General features: G+C 37.7%; 2 protein-coding genes across 9 annotated transcripts in view; both read right to left on the bottom strand.

Annotated features, from left to right (window-relative positions):
• LOC117577952 (moesin/ezrin/radixin homolog 1) overlaps nucleotides 1-22943 on the bottom strand; it is a 32693-nt gene extending 9750 nt beyond the window's left edge. For 4 of the 8 annotated variants that reach the window (XM_052006134.1, XM_052006135.1, XM_034262993.2 and 1 more), the window contains exon 1: nucleotides 1651-1731. In XM_052006134.1, coding sequence (XP_051862094.1) covers nucleotides 1651-1716 — 66 coding nt within the window. In that variant the 5' untranslated portion in view covers nucleotides 1717-1731. Of the gene's footprint in view, nucleotides 1-1650; nucleotides 1732-3637; nucleotides 3757-16680; nucleotides 16977-18857; nucleotides 19028-22711 lie in introns of those variants that run through there. The other 4 variants (XM_034262991.2, XM_052006147.1, XM_034262992.2 and 1 more) reach the window with 4 other exon arrangements.
• Nucleotides 22944-23637: 694 nt separating this feature from the next.
• Nucleotides 23638-24956, bottom strand: LOC117577757 (uroporphyrinogen-III synthase). The gene has a single exon (XM_034262667.2). The coding sequence runs from the start codon at nucleotides 24695-24697 to the stop codon at nucleotides 23867-23869; it is 831 nt and encodes a 276-aa protein (XP_034118558.1). The 5' UTR covers nucleotides 24698-24956; the 3' UTR covers nucleotides 23638-23866.
• Nucleotides 24957-25453: the final 497 nt, after the last annotated feature.

A 25453-nucleotide genomic window follows, 5' to 3' on the forward strand; every position in this document is an offset into this window, starting at 1 on the left:
TGGGAATTGGAACACACAGCTTATTGGCGACGTACGTTTCTGGGAACGTCATCCATTAAGTGAACTCGTATGTAATCTTGCCCGCTGTTTGTTTGCGATATTTTCATCATAATTTCGCATTGTTTAAGTTCTGATTCTCGTTTCATTTGTTTTGTTACTTTTATTGTTGTTGTCGTCGTCGTCGTTGTTCTCTCTCTCTCTTTATCTCTCTTTTATTTGTGCACTGTATTGTTGTTGTTTTGTCGCAATGCAAATCAAACGTGACACAATGCAAGGAAATTGAAAACGTTCATTTCAATCCAATTAACGTTTTTGGGTTAATGCATGTTGTTGTCATGTGCATGTGTGTGTGTGTGTCTGTTTGTGTACGTGCATAGAAGCATAGTTTAGCCCCACTGTGAAACGGAAGCCACCGCATAACCAACCAGTTGACGACTCTAGTTGTCCCCTCCCCCTCCCCATCAACATTTCCATCTCCATCTTCACTCTCGTCAGTAATTCGGCAGCGATTTGTCGCTTGCATGACAAATTGCTCACAGCTCTATGCCAAAAAACAAAAAATAAAAACAAGAGTAGTAGAGTACTGTGTGTTTTTTTTTTCTTTTGGTTAAGACGGAAGCCATAAAAATGCATCACAAACACAAATTTTGACGTCATAAAAAACAAAAAGAAAACCAGAAAATAATTGCCCAAAAGTCGCATTTTTCGTACACTAAATTATTCCAATTGAAGCGGATTATGAATGCAGATTATGCCACATAGTAGAGATCGTTATGCAATACACGGACGGACGGACGGACAGACAGACGGACGGACGAAACGCACAACGAATGTAAGTATTCGATTGCTAAAGTGGTCACAACAATTAAATCGATTCCGAGTGAGAAACTGGTTTAATGGGTCAGCGATTAGAGAACAACATTTTGACGGCATAATCGGTTTAAAGTCGAACGATTGCAACGTTGTTATCGATAGCTATATTATCTATAATTCGATGGATGGCAGAGATCTGACAACGCCACGAAACTTTCGCAATCTTTCATATTTATTGTCTAGCTATCAGCTTTATGGCAATCATATAATCTTCAAAAATTGATACAACTTCTATTAATAAACCAAAAAAATAATATTTGTAGATTTTTTTAGTTATAAGTTTTATGGCAATCATATAATCTTTAAAAATTGATACAACTTCTATTAATAAAACAAAAAATAATATTTTTAGTTATAAGTTTTATGGCACTCATATAATCTTTAAAATTAATACAACTTCTATTAATAACACGAGAAAAATAGAGTTTACGACAAATATGTGTAGTTATTTTTTCTTATTTTGAGAGTTTTTTAGTTCACTTTCTTTATGTCATCTTTATAACTAAACAATCTTGCACTCATTATTACATTCTTATAATGCAGAAAATTCGAATACAAAATCACAGTCAAAAAAATCAATTTTTAATTTTTAGTTAAAGATTTCTTTCAGTTCTTATTATTGTACTGAATTTGAGTTATGCTTATTTTAATCGGGGAAATCTCAAGAACTTTACAGACAAAAAGAGTCAACTTTATGGTTACAGATTTCTTTCAGTTCTTATTATTGTAATAAGTTGAGTTACGTTTCTTGAAATCGGAAAATCTGGAGAACTTTACCGTTTTGGATTTGACGCTGCCGCCGTAACGCGAAAAACGCGTGCGGCTGTCGGAGACGACGACCATTTTGGGCAGCCAGGCGTTTTTGAGTAGCTTTTGAATAATTACGAGTTAAAGTTGGCGCTTGGCGCCAGCACACACAAATACACACACACACACACACACACACTGTCACACCGAGAGAGTAACAAGAACAAAAATCAAAGTAGAGAAATTTCCACGGCACAAATCGAACACACAACAAAAGAAAATACACGACGCGTTCTGTTGTCCAGCGGCAACTGAAGAAAATGGAAAAGTCGCAAATGCTTTTTAACTTGACTCGTGGCCGGGTCGAAAGGTAAGTCACGAAAAGAAGGAGGGAGGGAACAGGGAAGGCACAGAAGGCACCCTCAACGACAAATACGCAAACATATATATTTTCCCTATGTCATTTCCCTAGGTTTTTTCGTTCGTTTGTTCGCTGTGCTTTCTTTAATTTATTCTAATTTCCCTGTCCAGTTGTTGGCACTAATTGCATGTTAATTATGCCAGTTATAAATAGACTAGCGACGGACTGACAAAATGACAAACTGACTGACTAGTCGCAAAGGTCAGCTTCGAATTCGACATATAAGTATATGTATTTATAGCAGTTGTAAATACGGTTTACCAAACGCAGCCAGTGGAGGCTCGGCTTGAGCAAACAAATCAGCGTCAATCATACGCCGCGTTGGCCTGTCAGCTATGTTAGAACTGCAATTAGCCAAGCCCAAGGCTAGCATTAATTCGATTGTTTATTTTTAGTTTGCGTTTATGATAAGCGTACAAAAACTACTGAGAAACTACTTTAATCAAATTACGTATACGAACTGTTTTCGCTTCTTCACACTTACTCATCAAGTGTTTTCTACAATTTATAATGTCATCCAGCGCGCATATAAATATATCACGGAAAATTGTACCAAAAATGTGACATCGATTTTTTGGGTCAACTCAAGTTTATGGCTTATGATTAAGGCCAAGTTGGCGCGCTTGCGACAAGTTATATGACAATGACACTGAAACTACAAAACAAAAAAGACATTTCTGACAGATTTATTGGTCTGCTGCCCTGATTCACCGTCAATCGCAGTCGCAAAAGCCATAACTAATACACTGTCCACAGCGGTTTTCTGCAAGCTGTCACTATTGCTGATAGACAGACAGACAGACAGACTGACAAGCAGAAGCGTCGAAGACATCGCCAGTTGGCCAAGACTGAAAAGTCCCCCAGAGACTGAGACTGAGACAGGGTCAAGTGCATTTGGGGGGGAGACGTCATAGAATTTTTCTTTTGGCGTCAAAAGCACAAGCGGATGAGATAAAATATGAAAAAAGAACCAACGTCAATAGGTTTCTATTCTTTCTTTTTGGTCAATGGTAATGACGTTGTCGATGACGTCTTTAAATTCGGTTCGGTAGTTTTTCCTCCACACAAAATCTACTGTCAATCATTATCGATAAGAAATTTCTGCTACGCTCTCTCCTTCTTTCTTTCTTTAGCTATCTCTCTCTATTGATTGTGCTTGTGTGCCGTGTTTTTTTTTTTTTTTTTTTTTGATAATCGATCATAATTTACAAGCTTGTTTCGAGTCCAATTTTGTTTATTTCATGGTTGATTTCGCTTATTTTTTTATCAGCTTCAAACACGAAATGAGTTTTTCATTAATTTAATTGCTTCTGTGATTGATTGCATAATGATTGAAATTCCATTTTTTTGTTATTTGTGTGTTATCACAAATCGCTTGTCAACTTTTTGTAAGCCCAAATTATGTGCAGTTGACAGCCAAAGAATTTATTTTTGAATTGTTGCCAAATACGCGCAATGCAGCGTTGGCAAATTTCACGCATATTTTAGCATTGCAACGTTGCCAAATTTCACGCATATTTTAGTATTGCAACGTTGCCAAATTTCACGTTTTGCACATACAATATGTATTTTAACAGTATTCTTTTTGCAACTTACCGATTTTGGCGACATTTTGCTGCTTGTCTATTCGCCGAGTGGTTGGTTAGTGGAATTTTAACGTATGTGGTTCTGTGGCACAATGTTTTTTGTGGCTTTCCTTATTTATTGCTTTCAGACTGCAATGAGAAAAAACAAACAGAAATGTCAGAATTAATTGAGGAATACAAAAAGTGGTTACAAATTTGCACAATCTTTAAAGTTCTTCAAGTTGAATTTGTACAAACATTGAACAAATTAGCATTTGTTTTGTGCACGCGCACTGCGACGAAAGCAAATCAAATCGAATGCTCACGATCATAATTCTTATATATAGCGGCCGAATAGCATATATCACGTTATATCTGGTTGGTTTAGGTTTATTTCTGATTTCACCTGGCACTTTGACAAAATCAACAGCAAACAACAAACAAGAACCACAAAATTTTCGTTCCTAATTAAGAAATCGTGTGCATGAAAATTAACTTAAATATTTGTTATTGTATTGTGTTCGATGCGTTGTTGCCAAGCACGTTGAGCAGAACTTTTTGTTGATAAAATTGTTTCCTTTACAATATGTTTAGTGAACGGAAATGCAAAAGGCCAAATGAAACGAAACAACAAATAGATTACGACGACGTAAAGAGTTTTGTTCGACCCAAAATTATCGTTTAAAATTCATCACAAAAAAATACCAAGTACACAAAACAAAAAAATTATGAAATTTTTATGAGCTCGCAATGTTTTATAATGGAACTTCGCACTCACAACGAGCGACAAATTTGCCCAGCAAATAATGCTGCTTCTTTCGAGTTTGACTTGAATTAAGCACAAAAGCTAAAAAGCCCTTTAAACATCGGAGCCAAAGGTGCGTTTAAACATTTTCATAATGGTTTTGAAGCATAAAACATAAAACATTAATACATTTTTTATGTATAAACATCTCTTTGCACTTTAGTTCAATATTTAAAGTGTAGAGCATCCAAAAGTAGAGCTAGCGTACTCTAGTTCAAATTCTATTACTTATTGACGGTAAACGGTTATCGTTTAATGAAAATCCAATTGACATTTTGACACATGACATGCGAGAAGCGCGTCTCAACTGTGACGTCACACAAAAATAGAGAGAAGTAAGGGGGCAACAAACAACAAGCGACATAATTGTTTATCTAACAAATACTGACTATAACTGACTGGCAAACATGATAGCTTATACACACACTCAAAGACAAACACACACACAACACACACACGCATAAATAATTTTGAAACGAGCCTGAAAAAACGGTTCCGTCGAAATGCAAATTAATAATCATTAGCTGCAAAACGCAAAAGAAATTCCAAAGTTTCGGTTTTCATTGTAGTTGCTGTTGCTGTTGTTGTGTTTGCACAAATTATGACATCATGCCTTGACTTTATTATCGCTTCTGCGTGAACTTCAAGTGTACACACACACAGGAAAGAGAGAATGAGATATTACTGCATACGCATATAAGTTGTGATATAGCCTCCGCCAAAGAGGAGAGAAAAAACTTGTATTGAAATCTTATCAGCATTAACAAAGATTAGCTGCAAGTACTTCAAATTGTTGACTCTTATTCTATATATCATCTAGCATGCGATTGAAATCGTGATGCTTTATCGAAATTGTCATTTTAAAAAGGAATTGCAAGAATGTAGAGAATGTTAATAAAGAATATATTCAGAGCGCAGCTATTGAATATTAATTATATACAAATGTGAAGCATATTTCTCAAATTTCTTGGAAAAAAAAACAAGTTAGAAAGCTAAAGTTCCGAGTACCCGCTTAAAATATACCGCAAAAATACTAAAAATATACCAAAGGTCATATTTGACATATAGCATATGAGGTACTATAGCCGAAATATACCATAGAGGTCAAAATATACAAAATTAATAAACCCCAAAAACACTAAAAATGTACCAAAGACCATATTTGGTATATCGATGCAATAGTACGTTAGAAATATACCATAGATATAAAAATATACCGAACAATATATGCAAAATATACTAAGATATACCGAGCCCCATTTTTGATATATCAATGAAATACTATGTACATTCGAAATATACCATTAAGGTCAAAATATACCAGATAGACCTAATTGCAGTCGACATAATTTACCATGCAGAAATATTACATCCGAAATATACCTTAGGGGTCAAAATATACCAAATTAATTTATCTCAAAAACACTAAAAATATATCAAAGTCCATATTTGGTATATCGATGAAGTACATACAACATACATACAATAGATTTAAAAATATACCGAGCCCCATTTTTGGTATATCGTCGAAGTACTACATTTGAAATATACCATTAAGGTCAAAATATACCAGATTATCTGACAAAGCAAGACGTAATTGCAGAAAGCATATTTCACCATGCAGAAGTATTTCTTAAATGACTTTTACAATTTTTATTCAATCGCAATCAAATCAGGAATTATAATACCCTTCCTCATAAGTGGCGGGGTATAAAAAATATAAAAATCGCTTTGAAAATTCATAAATTCACTGAAAATTGTGCCGCAGTTTGAATACTTATCGATAAATCATTGAAAAGATGTTGATAGACATAGTAAACTGTTGAGAGTGCAGCTATTGAATACTAATGATCTTTAAGTAAGAGCTATAGAATATAGAAAAGTTAAACTTGAAACCATTCATTGGAACAACAAAATTAGTTCACAACAAAACCAAATAGATAACTGTGAAATATGAAATTGTATTTTATGACAAACTTTGCGGCAATTGCGACAAACAGGTTCGATTACTTATCGATAACTTATTGAGAGCAGTGCCAAAATGATTTGCCGGCATTTAAGTTGACTTTCTTGTTGCCATAATTTATTTAACGTTTTCTTTTTGGTTAGTAAATGTTTGCTTTGTAGTCGAGTGGGTCAATACAGTAAAAACGTGAAATGAGCTCATATTTTTTTTAGACAGCTGTAAACGAGCTGAGAGCGTTCGTGCTAATCAGCAGCGACAAATTCCTTTGGCTTGAATCAAACTTGTTGATCAGGGGCCCAAAATGGCGCATAATGCGGCCCACATTGCCAGATGAATCATTTGGACAAACAAACCAGCGAGATATTAGACAGAGTCAGCGAAAGCAAAAAGAGAGAGAGAGAAGTTTGGTTCTCAATGCATTCGACACGATGATGAATGGAACGAATGAATGCGTCATTTTCTAACTTCAGTTGCTTACCAACGAAGCAAAACCATTTCATTTCTCGCATTTTTAATCTTTCGCAAGAGATGTTGGAGAGGAGAGGGACTGACTTTTAAGTTAACCGACAGTAGCGGAAATGAAAATGATTTGGCGAATTGCGTAAGCAAATGTGACGCACCAAAGGATCGCAACAGCAGCAAAGAAAGTAAATGTTTGAACGACATTCACTCTCGATAGCTTTCTGTCAGTTATTCTACTGCCAGTTTACATCATTTTTGTTGGTTGTGTGGGGTTAACCCACGCGCAACATTGTTGGCTCATTGTTTTGTTTATGTTTAATATCCATTAACTGCATTTAATGAGTCCAACAAAACAGAGGGGGAAAAAAACAAATAAAACAATCACGTTTACTGCTTGACCACCGGAACCACAGAAAGCACAAAGACAAACGCAACTAATGAGCTTTTGAGCGGCGGCTAGACAGATAAAGAGAGCGAACGAGAGCATGGCTCACATTGCGTATGCGCAACGCGCAATGCGTCGCAATGGAAGCCAAACAACTACAAAAACCAAAGAGAGAGGCGTCTGCTGTGTGTGTGTGTGTGTCTTTGTGGCACATTTCGCTTTTACTTTTCACTCATAAAACAAGCATCAAAATAATAATAATAATAATAAAATTAAACATCAAATAAATAGCCAAAACATTTTCTGCGCCAAAACTTTTAATTTCAACAATTATTTGTCTTCTTTTCTCTTTCTTTTCAGTTCATGGCGTGTGGATTCTTCTCTTTGTTTTCCCCCCCTCCCTCACATCATCACAGCATTTTTGTAGCCCCAATTCTTCGGTGCTATTGTCTTTCGTTTCGACTCTTTTTGCTCTTCGCTCTTGTGCACTGGCTGTGGTCAATAATTAAAATGGGGCAATCAAGCGAATGAATCTCTGACCAAGTAAACTGTTTTTATACCACACACACACACACACACCATTGCAAATGATGAGCGACGGGTATATTAGACATTAAGTAAGCTATATGAAATAATATTTAACTTTTTCAATAGATATTTCATCAATATAAATAAATTGCAAGAAACTATTCAAGTTTGGACTCAAATATATGAAAATAAGAAATAATAATTTAATACTGAAAAAATACTAAAAATGAAATACCAAAAAAATACTAAATAATAAAAGAGCTTAATTGACGCTTTCTTAATATAATACTGAAAATTAGTAATGCTGAAAATGGAATACTAAAAATACTAAATAAATACTGAAAAATACTAAAAAATGAAAGAATGCTCACTTCGCACTTTCTTTTACTTTAGTACTAAAATATGTTTACTACCAAAAAGTAAATACTGAAAAATACCTAAAAAAAATACTAAACTTGCTGAACTTAATATTACAAAATTTTAATACCAAAAAATTAAATATTGTAAATACTATACAAATGCTGAAAACTAGTATATATTAAAACCAAAAAGCTATCTTAACGATTGATTAATTTTTGAAAATTGTTTAATACTAAAAATGTAATACTATAAATACTAAACAAATACTGAAAAGTACGAAAAAGCTAACTAAACGTTTCCTCAATTTTCCGTGCAACTGAATTCATTTAAAATAGTGTCAGCTTTTTTCCCAGGGCATCTGCAAGTTCAGCACTTTTACACTTTGCCTTTGCACCGCGAATGAGAACAGGTAAAACTGAAAAGCCAAGGGGGTGAGGGGGAAGCGGGGAAAGGGAGCTGTGTGCTTGGGCTCTGTGAGAGTTCGAAGCAGTCAACGGGGGCAGACCGCAAGCGACTTAGCAACAAATGTTAATTACGCTTTTAAAGTATATTCAGTGCAGCTGTTAATTATAAAGAAAAAAAAATAGAAAAACAACAACAACAAATACGAAACTAAAACACTTCCTTTTTGTTGTTTTTGCTGTACAAAAGTTTCTATAAGACCGCCAACGAGGCGAGTGAGTGAGAAAGAGAGAGAGAGTAATTTAGAATACAAATGTGACAATTTAATGAAGCAAATTAGGCTTAAATGTTCTTGATAGCAAACAAATGGCAAGAGCACGTAAAGACAACAACAACAACAACAATGGCAACATTGACAGCTACAACAACAACAAGAAGAAATGACTGTCAAATGTCAGCGACTTCGCTTATATCCCATGTGAAATGCGAAAAGCGGACAAGACATTGCCATCGGTGTGCGTAGGAGCTAATGGAGGAAATCGGGGGGAATGGCAAGGGAGGGGAGGGGAGGAAACAGAGGAAGTGGGGTGCCACGGAATGGGAGAAAATAAAAACATCAACGCCACCATAATTAACACGACACGCAAATACATTTAAAAAGCGCTTTCTGTGTCTATGTGTGTTTGCTTTTATTTATTTTTTATTTCCCATTTTATTTTATGACATTCTGCCGAGTGTCGGCATCGCACTTCCCTCCTCCCCTCCCTCCTCCTTCTCTGCTTCTCACAAGATTACTTTTTTCTTTTTGTGTAAATTGCCAACTCATCGCAACAATTAGCTTTTATGCTTTTTATTTATGTATATTTGTTGTTGTGTGTAGTTGTAGTTCATTCATGCAAAGTCCAGCGATCATTTAACAATTTTCTGCCAAGCACTTAGCGACTTGATGTCAGCGAGAGAGCAGCGCGATAAACATAAAGATTAAGCAATTATTATTTCGCGTCGAATTTTATCAGCACCCAATTCCAACAGAATTCCGTGCGGAATTTCCATATGTTTCTTTAATTGTCAATTATTCAAAACAACATTTGACATTGCTCATGGATATTTTTGTGTAGAATATCAAAGAAAGCATTTTTATAATTTGTTTTTTGGTTCCATATTTTGTTCAACTTTTAATCTAGATATTTCTCAAAGAATATTCTACTTTCGTATAGAAGACTTTGTGTCCAATTTTATTATTTTAGGATCTATGTATTTTTTATAGCTGTTCCTAAACAAGCGCACTTTGCTTTATGTTAATAAAGTTATATTGTTGTACTTTGATATATTTGAAAAGCATGTACTTTTTTTTATATTTATAATCTCACAGTTAACCAACTTTTTCGTAATTCCAACAAAATAAAGATCTAGGCATAGTTTTAATAATTTCCTCCAAATTCCAAAAAGTTTAACGTTCATTAAAGATTTTATTATAGTTTCTATTTTATGCAAAGAATTTATATTCTACAAAAATAATTTTGTTTTTTATTTTTATAGTAGACTTTGTATTAAATTCTATTAATTTGTATAGCAACTGTACTTTGTTTTATTTTTAGTATTTTTTTACAGTTCCTTAAATTTTTGCTTCATCGTAATTTGACATATTTGGGAATTATTTTATTTGTAATCTCACAAAACCCACTTTTTTGAAGTATTTGTTTATATTTTCTTCATAATTCGAAAAATACTTAATATTTTTAATAATTTCATTCAAACTCCAAAAAGTTAAACGTTCTTTTAAGATTTTGCAATCATTTCTTTTTAATACCAAGATTGTATATTCCACTATAATACTTTTTTTGATTATTTAATTTTTATAGTAGACTTTATGTTAAATTGTTGTTTTGTATAGCAGTTTCTAAGCCATCGCTCTTTGCTTTATTTCTCACTATTCTATAAATATTTACTTTATCGCACTTTGGTATATTTGGGAATTATTTAAAATTATTTATTTTGCCTTTTCTATAATCTTTCAATCCACCAACTTCTTCGAAGTATTTGTTAATCGTTTTTAATCTTTATTCTTAATCTTTAATCTTTTCTTCATAATTCCAAAAAGTTCAAGTTCTTTGAATATTTTTCATAATTTCATTCAAATTCCAAAAAGTTTAACGTTCTTTAAAGATTTTGCAATCATTTCTTTTTAATGCCAAAAATGTCTACTTCGTATCACTCTTTGATTGTGATGTTTAAAAATTATTGAATTTATTTTATTTGGTTCGCAATTAAGATATCTAAAGCTCATTCCCATCAACAGCTCATCAACAACAACAGCAAACGAACACGAACTTTCTGCTCACGCATTGTGGAGGAGGAGGAAGCTTCCCACTTGGTCTTCCTCTTTCCATTTCGCGTGCTGTTTAGTTTTGTTAATTGTTTTGGTCAATTTGACAAATGTTTTGCATGCAAAAAGCAAGCACACACACACACACATACAATGCGAATACATTGTGTGAGCGAGTGAATTGTGTTCTTTGTTGTTGTTAGTTTTTGAAGGGCAACTGACAGTTTTTTCTTTTTTTTTTTGTTCGTTTTTTGACAATTTTTTTGCTGTCGCTTGTTCCAGTCAATCAATGGAAAGTTTTATTTGTGTATTTTACTACCAAACAGAGTCTGACTAATTTAAGCCAATAGTTACTACGTGTTGCGGTTGTACATTGTATATATACACATATATATCGTGCTGTCGAGTCAATGATAATCTCAATTGGGTCAAATTACATAACGGAGACGTGTCGCTTATCAGTGCTGGCCACGTAAAGTCGCCCGACGTGCAATTCAATTTCAAATTGCTAAACACACACACACACACACACAAGTACAATAAAATCGTGAATACTCTCGACGCGGATAGCGAATGAACAATGGATAATGGGTTGAGAGAGAGAGAGAGAGAGAGTGGTAGAAATAAAAATAATACCGCGCACTTGAATACATAAAATATTCTTGATCTTGACCTACAAATTGTTGTTCTATTCCTAGGGTATTCCCCTAGTCGGGCACACGCCATTTGCCTATTCATGTCTTCTATTGTTGGTTTTTCTTGCTTCCCCCCTTCCCCGCCGTTCAATCAAATTAATGCCATAGAATGTGTTTTTTGTTTAACACGAAAAAAATGTAATAAAATAAAATTGCTATTACAAAGGCGGGTTTTTTGCTCGACTTTTTGATTGTTGTCAACGTCACTTCCGTTAGCAACTATTCTTCTGTATTTGTACAATGAAATCATGTGCATATCTTATCTAACGCACATAAATACACACACACACACACATACTGATGTTTGTGTTATAAATATAATTCATATCAGCATTTTTATGTGGCTCGCCCAAAAAACAAAAAAAAAGAGCCAAAAAAAAAAAGAGCAGAAAAAACAATTACAAATTGGCAAATAGACAAATAACAAGCGCACCACGGTAACTGTCAATTGGGTCGCATGTTTTTTTTTTCCAACCTCTTCCGATGCGCGTGTGCGTGTGTATGTGTGTGAGTGTGTATGCATGTTATCGATAAACACTCACGCACTCACTCACGCATGCAGAGCTTTTGCTGCCTTTGATCTCTGCATAGCAAGCAGCTTATGCTAGGTGCTAATACACTAAGAGACAACAACAAAGCTGCGCTGCTCTTAATTTGAGCGCAAGCAGCAAAGAAAGAAATGCGTAAGGCTGCGCTGCTTACTTATTTAGAGCAGCGCTGCGCGCGTCCTTAATCTATGCACAACAGAGAGAGAGAGAGGGAAGCACACGGAAGAGAGCACAAAATGTCAATGCGTGATTTGTTGTTGTGCCGTTTAAGCTTTCGTTTTGTGTGTTTGCAATTATTAAATATATGCAAAGCGTTTCTCGGTTATGAAACGACAATTTGTGCATGCAAAAGCTGTAAGTATGTGTGTGTGTATATGTGCGACAAGCAAAGCAATTTTTATGATGCAACGAGCATGCGGGTAACAGAGATAGCTAGTGAGATACTCGTTAGATATTAAAAGGCAGCAACAACAACAATAGCAACAACGTCGACGTCGTCGTTGTCGGCCTCATCTCTGCCATTTTGCTATTATTTTTATTATTTGCAACTTATTTTTTATGACAGCCGCAGTCGCAGCCGCAACTCGTTAGCTAATTTCATTATTTTTACCTCCAACGCTGGCGCAAATATTAATCGTCAAGACAACACACAAAAAAAAAACCCCATAGACAATAGACACACACACACACACGTACACATAGATATACACTCTAATAAAAATGAGTAAATAATATGCGTGACATTGAGTTTTGAGGTTATGCATACGATATGCAGCCGCAGTCGCAGCCAAAGCCGCAGACGACACTTCAATTGTTGTTGAGTTGAGTTTAGTTGAGTTGAGTTGTTGCCTCAAGTTTCCGTTGAAATTGCCATTCATATTTGTAGAGTGTGTTTGTGTGTGTGTATTGATGTGCTGCTTATCGATGGATTGCCAGTTAATTGCCTATATACTCAAATTGGGTAATCCTAGAGAGCTAGTCACTAATCATGCTGCCCGGATTTGTGCCTTTCTGTTTCGATTGATTTATGCAGCAAAACAAAGCAATCCGATAAAAATAACTGCAACAACAAAAGATTGAAGCAGCTTTAATTAAAGAGTCTACTGCACAAACGAAAAAAAAAATGCCGGCAGAGCCATCGCTGCTGCGGCTGACGTCGACTTTAGCGTCACAGCTGTCATTAAAACAACATTAAAACTAAAGCAAACAGCGGCAACAAATTAAACTCTCACTCTCTCTCCCTCTCTCTTCAAAACAATTCGATAAAAGAAAAGAAGAGGAAGCAGTATTAGCTGCTTAAACTAGAATTGCCAACTTATTTGTGCAAAGAATGAAGCTTGGCGTTGCCAACTCATTTGGCGAATGTGACTCGTCATCGACGACGCCTTGTGTTGATCTCACACAAAAGCTGATATTCACAACACTCCATATATGGGCAGCGAAGAAGAAACCTTTTTGGCACAAGTGCAAGTACAAATATGTCTGTCTGCGTTGTGTTGTGTATGTTTTTTATCGCAATGTCAATCCGCAAGTGGAGAGGTGTAGCTATAAACGAGCATTGCTGTCATTGAGCTATAACTGATTCATCATCAGCGTACAAACGCCGTTAAATTAAATTGCTGCTACCTTGACGCATGCAAAAGCACATCGAGAAAAAATCAAAATCAAAAAAAAATTAATAAAAATAATAGAAAAAAAAAATCACACACACACACACACATTCGCACCTATGACAATCGACAACAATTGCACAATTAGTCATTTCATCAATTAACAATTAACTATTTTTAAACTTGTGCGCTTCCCAACAGCAGCAGGTGATGATGAGCTCAGTTTTGAGCAATGCTAAGAGAGTGAGAGAGCAAAGATTTATCGTATTTCTAGTTTGTGTTTTTTTTTTCCTTTTTGCTTTTTACACCTTGAACTTTGACGCAACACTGAAAGCGCGGTGCAAAGCTCGTCATAGGCCATAATAATGCGAGAGCGAGAGAGCAAGCGAGAGCTACTGTACGATCTGTTTGTGCTCTACGTGCAAACGTGTTCATATCGAACAAACTCAGCGCCTCTGTGTGAGTGTGTGTGTGTGTGTCGTATCAATGAGCATTTGTATGCCAGCTTAAAGTTACACCTGTAACAACAAGACTCTGTACATCATATTCGGCTATCGTAGTCAACGTGAGTAAAAAAAAAAAAAAGAGAACCTGTTCCCCCCTAAAAAGTAAAAAAAAATGTGATTTTCAGGTATTTATATTTGCTTTTGACATTTTCGCTTTGATTTCATGCTAATGACAACAATAATGAATCAACCGATGACGAGGGGTTGAAAGGAATGGCAAGTGTTGGGAGTTAAAACACCTATGTAAATGAGTTTTTATTTTATTTCACTGTAAATCAATGAAGCGAGAGATTAACTCATCGAAATGTTTTTAGAATTTAACTCTATTTGACCTTCACAAGAGATTTTTATCACTAGAGTTGGTTTTTTTTTGGGCGCGTCTAGTAGAAAACCACAAACAAAAAAAACGTTAACAGCATTTCAGTTGTTAAGTTTTTTTTCGGATTGGTTTAAAGCAAAAATTTACATGGAGACGCGACGATGAAGAAGAAAGCTGTGCACAAGACAAAAGAAAGCTGTGGAATTTTAGCAATGCGGCCAACATTGGATGGCCAACGGCCTCCCAAGCACTGTAAAACCCATCAAGGCCTCGCCATCATCATCATCATCATCATCATCATCATCATCATCATCATCAGCAGCAGCTAGACAAGTCTACAGAGAAACAAAGAGAGCGAGAGAGAGAAAGATCAAGACAATCTTTCTCATCATCCATCTGCACTTGATGATAATAAAAAGCATGGTCAAGCATTGAGAAAAACAAGCTGCTCTTGCTTATTTGTTGGTTAAGCTAAAACGTTCAAAACTCATAACAATATCATAAATTAAAAAAACGCCGATTTAAATGCATTAAAACACGCGCACATCGCATGCAACAAAAACAAAATCGACAGCAACTCCAACAATTGCAGTATTAGCTTTTAGTTGTAGCCTCGCCTAGGGGAAATACCATCCATAACTTTCGTCATGCGATGATATATGCCAGCGATCGAGCTAGCTACAAACTCTTCTCACTTTTTCAATGTTATGTGATCTCACTTAAAAAAAAAACATAAAAAATTAAAGATCTTTTTCATTATTGTAATGAATTAACTCATTAAACATATTTAACTCTCTCACTGGAGAATTTTTCATAATTTTTGCTAGCTGACTTCGCAGTTATTAATATAGTTGTGGAATTTGTTTATTTCTTATCTTATCGAGTCTATTAATAACTGTGTTTATAGACAAGTCAGCTCAGCATTTAACACTTGAGGTGTTGAGCTATGTGCTGACTGAAGATCATACGTGTGAAAAAGCGTTCAACAAATTGTAATCCTTATAAGCAAGGCAGTCTTTTGGGCATGTTTTTATTTTTAAAATTATGGGAATTTCAAAATCCTTAAGAATTTTTACTTTAAAGACTTTCAGGATGAGCCTAACGTCGAATTTAAAATGTAATCTTGTAGATATTTCAGCAACAATGAATGAGACTTTTATATGATTCTGAATAGGAAAAGAATCATATAGAAACTTTCAGGATAAACCAAGAATTTTACAATCACAGTTTAATGAACTTAATGAATAAGAAAAGAATTATATAGAAATTCACAGGATAAACTATTGTAATCACTTTAAAGTTTAATGAACTTAAAAGCTCATTGACAAAATTTTAAGTGAAGGAAACTTTCAGGGAAGAGCCTAACGTGGAATTTAAAATGTAATCTTGTAGATATTTCAGCAACAATGAATGAGACTTTAATGTGATTCTGAATAGGAAAAGAATCATATGGAAACTCACAGGATAAACTATTGTAATCACTTTAAAGTTTAATGAACTTAAAAGCTCATTGACAACATTTTAAGTGAAGGAAGCTGTTTCGATTGTTCAATGAACTTGAAAGCAATCCAATTAATTTGGAAAGAAATCAAAAGATTCAAGTGAGATTTGGTTTGGACGGGAAGTTTGAAATGGTCATGGATTGCATTTTTTTTTTACTGTTAGTTTTAGTCGCTGACCAAAACGAGTCGCAGACACCTGAGTAAAAGCTTCGTTCAACGAGGTGCGTCTGCTGTTGCTGTCGTTGTTGCTGTTGCTTTTGTTAGTTGCTCGGCTGTCTATCAACTTGTTTATGAGGCACTGTCGCTGTTTCTGTGTCTCCGCGTCTCCGTTTGTTGTAAACCTGCTGACTGCCTGCCTGCTTGCCCCATGTTGCTGCCTGCAGCACCGTTTTGCTGTGGCACTTAGCCATTGCCATTACTTGTTGTTGCCGCTGTTGCTGCTGTTGCTGGTCAGATTTCCTTGTTGTTGCTGCTTGTCTAGCAGCGCTTTTAGAAAGTATGTCAATTTAGAAAAGCCGTTGACTGGACACACACAGAGTGTGTGGCACATTGCTGCTGCCTGTTTTTTCATTTCATTTCATTTCATTTCTTGCTGTATTTTGTCTTCTTTCTCTCTTTGCCATAATGTTGTATTAAGTTCAATTTTGTATACCAACCCACCACAAGTTTGTTGTCGTCGCTGTTGCTTGCCGCTGGCTGTAATAATTGCTGGATTTGCTGCAGTTATATGGATATTGTTATTGCCTCAGCACACACAGTTGCACTAGTTTATTATTGCTTTTTTTTTTGGTTTTTGGTTTTTCCTTTATTCTCCCTTTTTTTGTTCAAGCACAGCACACGAAAAAAACGACATTTATTCAAATTGCAATTCGCACTCAAATAAAAAATTTAAACGAATTCGTTTTCGTTATTTGTTGTTTTTCTCTTTTCTTTTCGCTGTTTTTGCGTCTGATTGAAACGAGCGCGCCGTCGCGACTGTCTAACTAAAGCTTACAGCCGCCGCCGTTATTGCTGTTGCTGCTGCCGCGCTGCTGCTGCTGCTGTGGTTGTGCGCACGGAGAGAGTAAGGAAAAGAGAGAGAGCAGAGGCAGAGGCAGAGAGCTGAAAGCTAAATAATTGAGTGAGTGCGGGCGGGGTTAAGCTTCGGCTTCGTTTATGGCTTCGGCTATGGCTTCGACTGTTGCTCTGCGTGCGTTGCTTTTGTACAGACGCGAGTTAGCAAGTTTTTGCTGCTGCTTACTATGGTGGAGACTAAATGGCAAAAGTAATAGAAACGAATGTGTGAGAGGGAGAGCGTTGTGTGCATGCAAAGAGAGCAAAGACAGTTGACAGCAACAATGTTGCTACTCCAAGATATCACAGCAAAAATAATAACTCTCCTCTATGCGTGTGTGAGTGTGTTTGTATGTGATATGAGCGCCAAGCATATCAATAACAGTGAATGAAGTGAACGAGTGGGGTGAAGGGGGGTGAACTGTTAGCTTTACTTGATAGATTAGGTTAAGGCTGACTCATCCATTTAGTTGGCAATCAATTGAAAGTTCATTTAAAAAGCTACTGCAGCTGCAGGTGCAAGGTTGGCTCGAGCAATAAACCAATGTCAACACACACACACGCACACGCACACTCTCACACACACACACACAACATGCGCGCATGACGAGAAATATTTTTGCGGCACATTTTTTTCTTTGATAGCCGCGCGTCGCGATCACAACCCAATTTAGAACATTACGTAGCCAAAAAGCAAAAAAAACGCTTTGAAAAATAGTTTATCAATTTTTGTTTCTATCGTTTTTGTTGGTTGTGTTCTTTTTACGAATTGATAAAAACACAATGCCGCAACACAAATACGCAATCAACACAAAAGTACACTTTCAAGCATTATTATAAAGCGAGGGGGAGGGGAGATGTGTGTATTGGCGCCATGGCAGCTTGTTATCGTTTATCGATAAACATGCGGCCAATGCTAACTTGAATTCATGATGACAACTCATTCAGTTCCATTTAATAACACTTAAAATTCGAATTAATTCAATGAATAAAAGGCGTTAACGATTATCGACAATATATCATTCTATTTGGCATCGTAAATAAAGTTATAAACTTTAAATACACAATGAATTCCACAATTCAGAATCTGGCAAAAGCAGCAATATAAACTGAACTCCCCACTATTGTTGTCGAATTATGCTTTGCATGTTCTCCCCCTTTCCCTAAAATCAGTATCTCCGGCTTCATCTACATCTTCATCTTCATCTTGATCATCTGGCAACGCTGGCCTTACGCATCATGCACTCACAGACTAACACACACGCATATTTTGGAGAGAGGGGTCAGCTGTCGACATCGCAGTCGCAGTTGTTCGTTCACTTTCAAAAGCCAAGAAAAAAAAAAAGTAAAAGCTCTCCCACGCAACGTTTATGGTGAATTGTGCAAGGGACAAAAAGAGATCACGACGATCGTTGCTGCACACGCAATATTTATAAAAAGAGACTTTTGTCTTCAACATTAAAGATAAGATAGCAGCTAAAGTGCATAAAGGGATTTTTTTGGAGGAGGAGGTGGAGGTTGTCGTTGTCTTTCGGGCGGCGCCGGAGGTCATCCGGCGTTTGACCCACTGAACAACTGACAGCAGCGTCGTCTTCACTCGCTTTTGGGTTGATTAATTTCTCACACATACACTACGTTCATTAAGTGGGTGAAGGGCGATTCTGATTGGACAAGAGTCGCTCAGTCGCCGTTGATAACAACGCAGCAGTTTTAAGGCGTTGCCAAACTGCAGCCTGAAATTTATCGACACACATACACACACACACACGTAGACATTTACTTACATGCAAATAATACACCAATTGTCCACAGAAGCCAACGCAATGAAAATGTTTTTTTAAAAGCGCGCGATAAGTTTTTGTGCTATTTTACACAAACAACTATAAGAAAAGCTCTCAGAACTCTCTCACTCGCTCTCTCCCACCACGTTATTGCACTCTCACTTGCACACGTGCAAAAAAAAAAACGAAAAACGAATAAGAAGCGCAACAGCAGCAGCAGAACTCTCCACAAATGAGAAAGCCAGCAACAACAACAGTTGGACAGTTTATTTGTTGTTTTTGTTTTTCGCTGTGTGTTTGCGCTGCGTTGTCGTCCGCTGACTGCACGTACCGAAAGTCAAATGCGAAATGAGCCGACGACGCGTCGCAGCAGCGCAGCGCAGCGCAGCGCGGCGAATGCGAGCGCACAGCCTTTTTTTTTTTATCTGTGTGCAGCTGGAGGGTTGGAGAGGAGGGGAACGGTCGTCTGTGGTCTTTTGGTTCTCGTGAGATGCTCCACTCGAAACAATTTTTAATGGCCAGCCAGCAGCCCAAAAAGCAAGTCACGCGGTTGCCAAGCTTCGAGCCGCTCTCTCAGCAAAGTGTAGAGTCAGAGAGACAGCGGGAGAGCGAGTGTGAGAGAGCGTAACAAGTGTCAGTTCCCAACCGTTGTCGGCCAGGTGGCAACGCCGGCGCATTAAAATTTTTATTTATTTTTTTTTTTTTGAAAGCAAAGCGCCTAGCCAGCTTTTAACGTTTTATTCGTTCCCTTTGAACGTTTCGTTTTGTTACGTAATGCAGCGACGGTAACGGCGACTGCTCTCCCAACTCTTCTTTCTACGCGTCGCTGCCTCGGCGCCCGCTTAACTAGTCAAGCATAACACGACAACAACTAGTTTTGGTCAATTTACATAAAATACGGTACAAAAGCAACAATAAGCCAACGCCGCTGCCGCTGTCGTCGACGCTGCTGCACACTTGTTGCACAGACCGCCACCCTATCATCCCCTCCCACATCCAGCAACCCTTTCATTCGGTCTAAAAATAAAAATGAAATTAAAAAGCCTTCGACGCCAGCGCAGTCGACGCATGAGCAAACAAACCAAGTGAGAGTGGAGACAGCAAAGACGACGGCGACTGCGCAGCCGGCAGAACTGCGCTGCTGCTGCTGGTTGCGCTTCATGGCCAAGCACACGTGAGAGAGCGGCCTCCCCCCACTACAAATACAAAAATTGAGAGAGAGAGCCAGAGCAGAATATTTCAAGTTCGAAGACAACAACAACAACAGAAATAATAAGCAAAGTTCGAAAAATGTCTTATGACGTCGTCGCTGTCGTCGTCGCATCGCGCTGTCTGCGCCACACACAAAATGCAAATTGTAAATTCTGTTTAATTTTCGATTTTGCCTAAAAATATTCGCCTCGAAAATAAATTCAACAGGCGGCCGGCTGGCTTCGGCGTCAATGACGTCAGCGTGTGTCTTTTTTGGTTGCCTTGCCGTTGCTTCTTCTTCCCTCTTTTGTGCAAAAACAAAAGGTGCAAAAAAAACAACAAAAACAATTTCTGGTGAATTCAATGCCAAAAACACACAACAGAAGCAAAACAGAGCAGGCAGAATGTCCCAGAAGACCAAGCAGGGCGAGCACTAGCGATGGTCACGTGACTCACGAGTTACTTGCAATTATAAATTCAAAAGAACAAGAGTTGATGTAATAGAATCGCATTAAAAAAAAAACTATAAAGTTTAACTTGTGCAATATATTTGCAATAAATTTGGCAAATGAACGCTAATCATTCAACACTTCAATCTTAAATGCATTTGTCACGCATTCGATAGTTGCGCTCACGTGTTCGCACGCGTTCTTAACTCTCATCACGAAGAACAACGCGGTGGCAGCGACGTCAACGTTGGGTGCTTACCTGTGTGTAGCTTGGCTGCTGATCTTTTGCTGCTGCTGCTGTCTCTTCTTCTTCTCAATAAGAGCGCTGCTTTGTTTTTGTAACTACGCAAATTTCGCACAAAATGGCAACTCTGGTTGGTAACTGAAACTGGTTTATTGTCTCCTTCCAGTTGTCAAAAGCAACAAAAATGCTGCATAAATAAATCATAGAAAATAAGGTGCTAATTGACAAGAGAGAGAGAGAGAGAGAAACAAAGAGAGAGGAGAGAGATTTTGCCGCCTTGCCGTTTTGGGCATGTTTTGAAAAAACACTAATTACGAATCGTTCTACTTTCGGCCCGATAAATCAAATAATGAATGAACACACACACGTACACAGATGCGGGCAGAGACGTCGCGTTGGCGTTGCCACTGAGTGAGTTGAGTGTATGAGTGAGAGAGGGAGGTAGGGAGTGAGTGAGTGTAAACAAAAGCGTCGCAGCATCCGCCGCAAGCTCTCGCTCTCTCTCTCTCTCTCGGTTGCCTGAAAATGGGACAGAACAGAAAGAAGGCTTAGAACTTAGCTTGGGTGCCTCTTGCGGCTTTTTTTTTTTTGGTGTGTGTGTTGCTTGCTGCTGCCACTTTCTTGTTACCACAAAACAAACCGTTACAAATGGCTTGGGAATGTGTGAAGCAGCTAAAGATGCTGGACAAAAGCAGCAGCAGAATTATGGCAAAATAGAAAAAAAAGAAGCGTTCAATAAAAAACCAAATTCGAAAAACTCACGTGTGTGTGAGAGTGTGAGTGTGTGTGTGGTAAAAGCGGGCCAGCGAGGCATAAAACTAATAGAGAAGTTAACAATGCGACTTCTAACTGGAAAATGCGCCTTATGCTAATGAGATAACTACACACACACACACACACACAGGTAAGAAAGGTGTATGTGTGTGTGTGGCGACTTATGATAAAAGACGGAAGTGAGCGAGCTGCAGACAAAGAAAAAGACAGTAACATAATATGTATAAGAGACGTCTTGATGTCTGTGTGTGTGTGTGTGGAAAAACTTTCAAGCGACGCCTGGAAAAACAAACGGTGGTTGCGGCATTGACTGCAATTTTCACACGCTTTGCCTAATACAAAAAGCAACAAAAACAAAAAATAAAAAAAAAAAGGTAGCCGACGGGCAGCGACAGTGACGCAGTCGTGATTTATGGCAGCTGGCAATTTCGCAGTCACACACACATACAGTCAGACAGAGGAAAATAATAATAAAGAAATACAATATATTAATTCTCACATTGCATTTGTCTCGCTCTAGCGCACAGCGCGCGCGCTGACAACTTTAAGGCGCGGCGAAGTCAGCAGCGCTTTCAATACAAACTGGCAAAATTTTCAAAAATTTAACCGACTTTTTGGCGAATTGAATTCGCTTGCGGCGAAGAGAGCGGACTCACTCTTACTCTCACTCGCTGCCGACGCCGCAGTCGCAGTCGGCGTCGTTGACGCTGTTGCTTTTGTTGTTGTAGACTGTTCGGTCAGAAATTTGGAAAAGTGTCGCTTGGTAAAATTGTGTTTGCCAATTTGCAAATGCACAACAAAAAGAAAATGTAATAAAAGCAACAGCCGCAGTAGAAAAACGTTGACACAGCGGCGCGCAGGCCGGTTAATGACTCACTCAAACCAACTTAACTCACAAGTCGCCGCATTCGCTCTCTCTCTCTCTCTCTCTCACACACACACATACACACATACATAGATAGCGACAGTGACGCCGCCGCGCACACCGGTATTTCAACATTGCGTTACACACTCTCATTTCCCATTTGCTGCTGTCTTTCTTCCTTTTTTTTGTACTACTGTCCGATCGTACAAACACACACACACACTCACATATGCACATACACAGTGTGCATACACTATGTAGAGCGCAGTCTAGTATTAGTAAATAAGCAGAATATATTAAAAATTAAAATTAACACAGAGAAACACACACTCACCTGCAAAATTTCGGCTAACACCGGCGGCACGCACACAACGACGACGACAACACAACACTGCAAACTGTTTGTGGAGAGTTTTTGTCTGTTGCCTTTGTTTTTTATATGTATGTTTTTATTATGTACAATACACACTCACTTGCAGCAATGAACAAAATTTCTATGTCGTTCGATTTTTTTATTTTTGTTTTTTGTCTTTTGCCTAAAATCCACAAGAATCACTCAAAAGATGAACGAAAAAAAAAAATAATAGAAAAAACTTGCGGCGCGGCGGGGAAAAAAGCACAAAATTGCTTGCAGTACAGTGTAGCTGCAAGTTTTCTGTACGAAAAGTGCTATTTTATGACGGCGTTAATTTGATTGGCCAAACTTCTGCGTGGGGTCACAACTCCGTCAGCTGGTCACACTGCGACCAGCATATGATGGGTATATACTAGAAAACGCATGTAAAGCGGCGCTGCTATTTCAAAAACTATTTAGCTTGTCGCACACTTTTTGTTTTTGTAAAAATACATTTTTGTGGGAAAAACCGAGTAACCGTATTTATTTAGAATGTGGAGCCTTTTTTGAACACGAATAAACCTAGCTAGGTGTGAGTTAGTATCCTAAATTGGCTGTGCTTGGAGTCTTAGTATATTAGCGCTTGCCGGCAGTATTTCGATTTGCCATAGAAGTGATCGTGCTACCACGAAATATTTATCGATCAAATTACAATTGGCAAAATCATAACTTAACTATTAACAATTTGAGTTTTCTGCTCAACACAAATTAACTATTAACAATAAACGAGAAATGTAGCACAGCAATATAAAATTCCATTGCAGAACAAAAAAGTGAAATCGCTTTGCCGCCACAAATTAATCGATGAACTAATCGAGCGCCACCCGCTGGCATTTCAAAAAGACCAAAGTATGTCGGCCAAGATGTAAATTTAGAACAGAAAAATACAAGTTTATTTTCGCTTCAATCGAGGTGCTTGAGTATCTGAGGCCACAAAAATAAACTTACAAATGCCCAACACATTTCATGTGCTGGGCTCACTAATTTTGTACTCATTGGAGGTCACATCAAATAGAGAGAGATAGAGGGTATCAATTAAAATAAAAAAAAAAAAACAAAACCATATATGTCCAAACTAGACTATCATTACTATCATTAATTGTCCAGGGCGGCAATGCGTTCCCGTTCCCGCTCCCGCACCAAGCGCTCGCGACTCTCCTGCGGATTAAGCAGCACCTTCACCAGATGCTCCACCGTTGGTCGCTCCGCGGTGCAGAAAACCTTCAATCCCAGCGATTCCAGAGCACGTCGTGTACTCGGCCCGATGGCTACGAGTTTCCACTGCTCCAGCGAGACATTGTGCGCCTTGAACCATTCATGGGCACAATTGACACCCGACGGCGAGAAGAAGGCCAGAAACTCAATGCTCTCCACATCCTGCAGAGCACGCTCAATGCATTCTCCCAATTGGGGGCTGCACTTCGTCTCGTACACCTCACAGGCATCCACACAGAAGCCATTCTCCACCAGCTTGGAGAGCAACGTGTCGGTGGCCAAGTTGCCGCAGGGCAACAACAGCGGCAGATTCCGTGAGCCATCGAATGTGTCCACAATGAAGTCACCCAGATTCCGAGCGTTTCCCGTCTGTTTGCCATGGGTGAACAGCTGTTGCAGTGTGCTCAAGGCCAGATTGTGCGTAACCTCGCCAACGGCATAGTTATGCAACAGTGTCCAACCAGCGGGCAGCTCCCTCAGCTGCAGTGCCTCCGCCACAGCTTCGACGCAGCGCGGACTCGTAAATATGATGCCCGCATATTTATCGGGTGTCATCAGCTTGGCCCGCAACTGATCGAGTTGCTTGAAACCGAAACTCAGGGTGGGCACAAACACTGGCTGAAAGTTGTGCCCCAGCAAGGTCTCTGCATACACATCTGTGCTCTCCGATTCCGATTTGAATATAATCACTGTACGTCGTCGACTGCTCATTGTTATTCCTCTATTGTTGCTGTTGCTGCTGTTGTTGTTATCGAATTGTTGTTGTTGTTGTTGTTATGCCGCCCGATTGATATTTAGCTTTGCTCCGCTGATTCTTAATAGAATAAACGAGTTGTTGCACTGCCGTTTGCTGCGTCTGCAAAAAGTGTCATTTGGCTTTAAACCAAAAAACTAAAAAAACCAAGCAAAAATAAAAAGAGAATGAACTCTTGATTTGATTTTGTTGCTATGTTTGCAGCAGCTGCAAAACAGCTGAGTTCATTGTGTTTCACCGGCCGGTGATGCCACCTGTTTCGATTTGCAGCTGGCAACGCTGTGCAGCTGCACACTGGGTCGATGTTTAGTGTAATCCTTAACGTTTTTTTGTAGTGCATAAAAATACAATTTCAAAACTGAAAATGCATTGTTAGGTAAATAATTAAACTGTAAATTAACTATTTATATGAATTACCATATTAATTATAATTTAATAAAAAGATAAAGTATTGTTTTAAATGTAATAATAAAGTAATTATTAATAAAAAAAATATGTAATTAAATAGTTTATTTAAATTGTATTAAGAATTTTAAATAATTATTATCTAAATAATCATTTTAATGCCAAAATTTAATTTTATTTGAATGAGTATTACTAATTAAATTTAGAAAAGGTAAACAATATTTACAATTAGTATAAAACAGTATGAAAATTATATTAAGAACCTTAAAACATAAATAAATCTGCTTTAATAAGCTTAACAGTTGAAG

This window comes from Drosophila albomicans, chromosome X (assembly GCF_009650485.2).
Source record: "Drosophila albomicans strain 15112-1751.03 chromosome X, ASM965048v2, whole genome shotgun sequence".
Lineage (NCBI taxonomy): Eukaryota > Metazoa > Arthropoda > Insecta > Diptera > Drosophilidae > Drosophila > Drosophila albomicans.

Bases quoted from the DNA above. Each gene is read 5' to 3' on its own strand.
- LOC117577757 (XM_034262667.2), bottom strand. From the start codon at position 24,697: ATGAGCAGTCGACGACGTACAGTGATTATATTCAAATCGGAATCGGAG.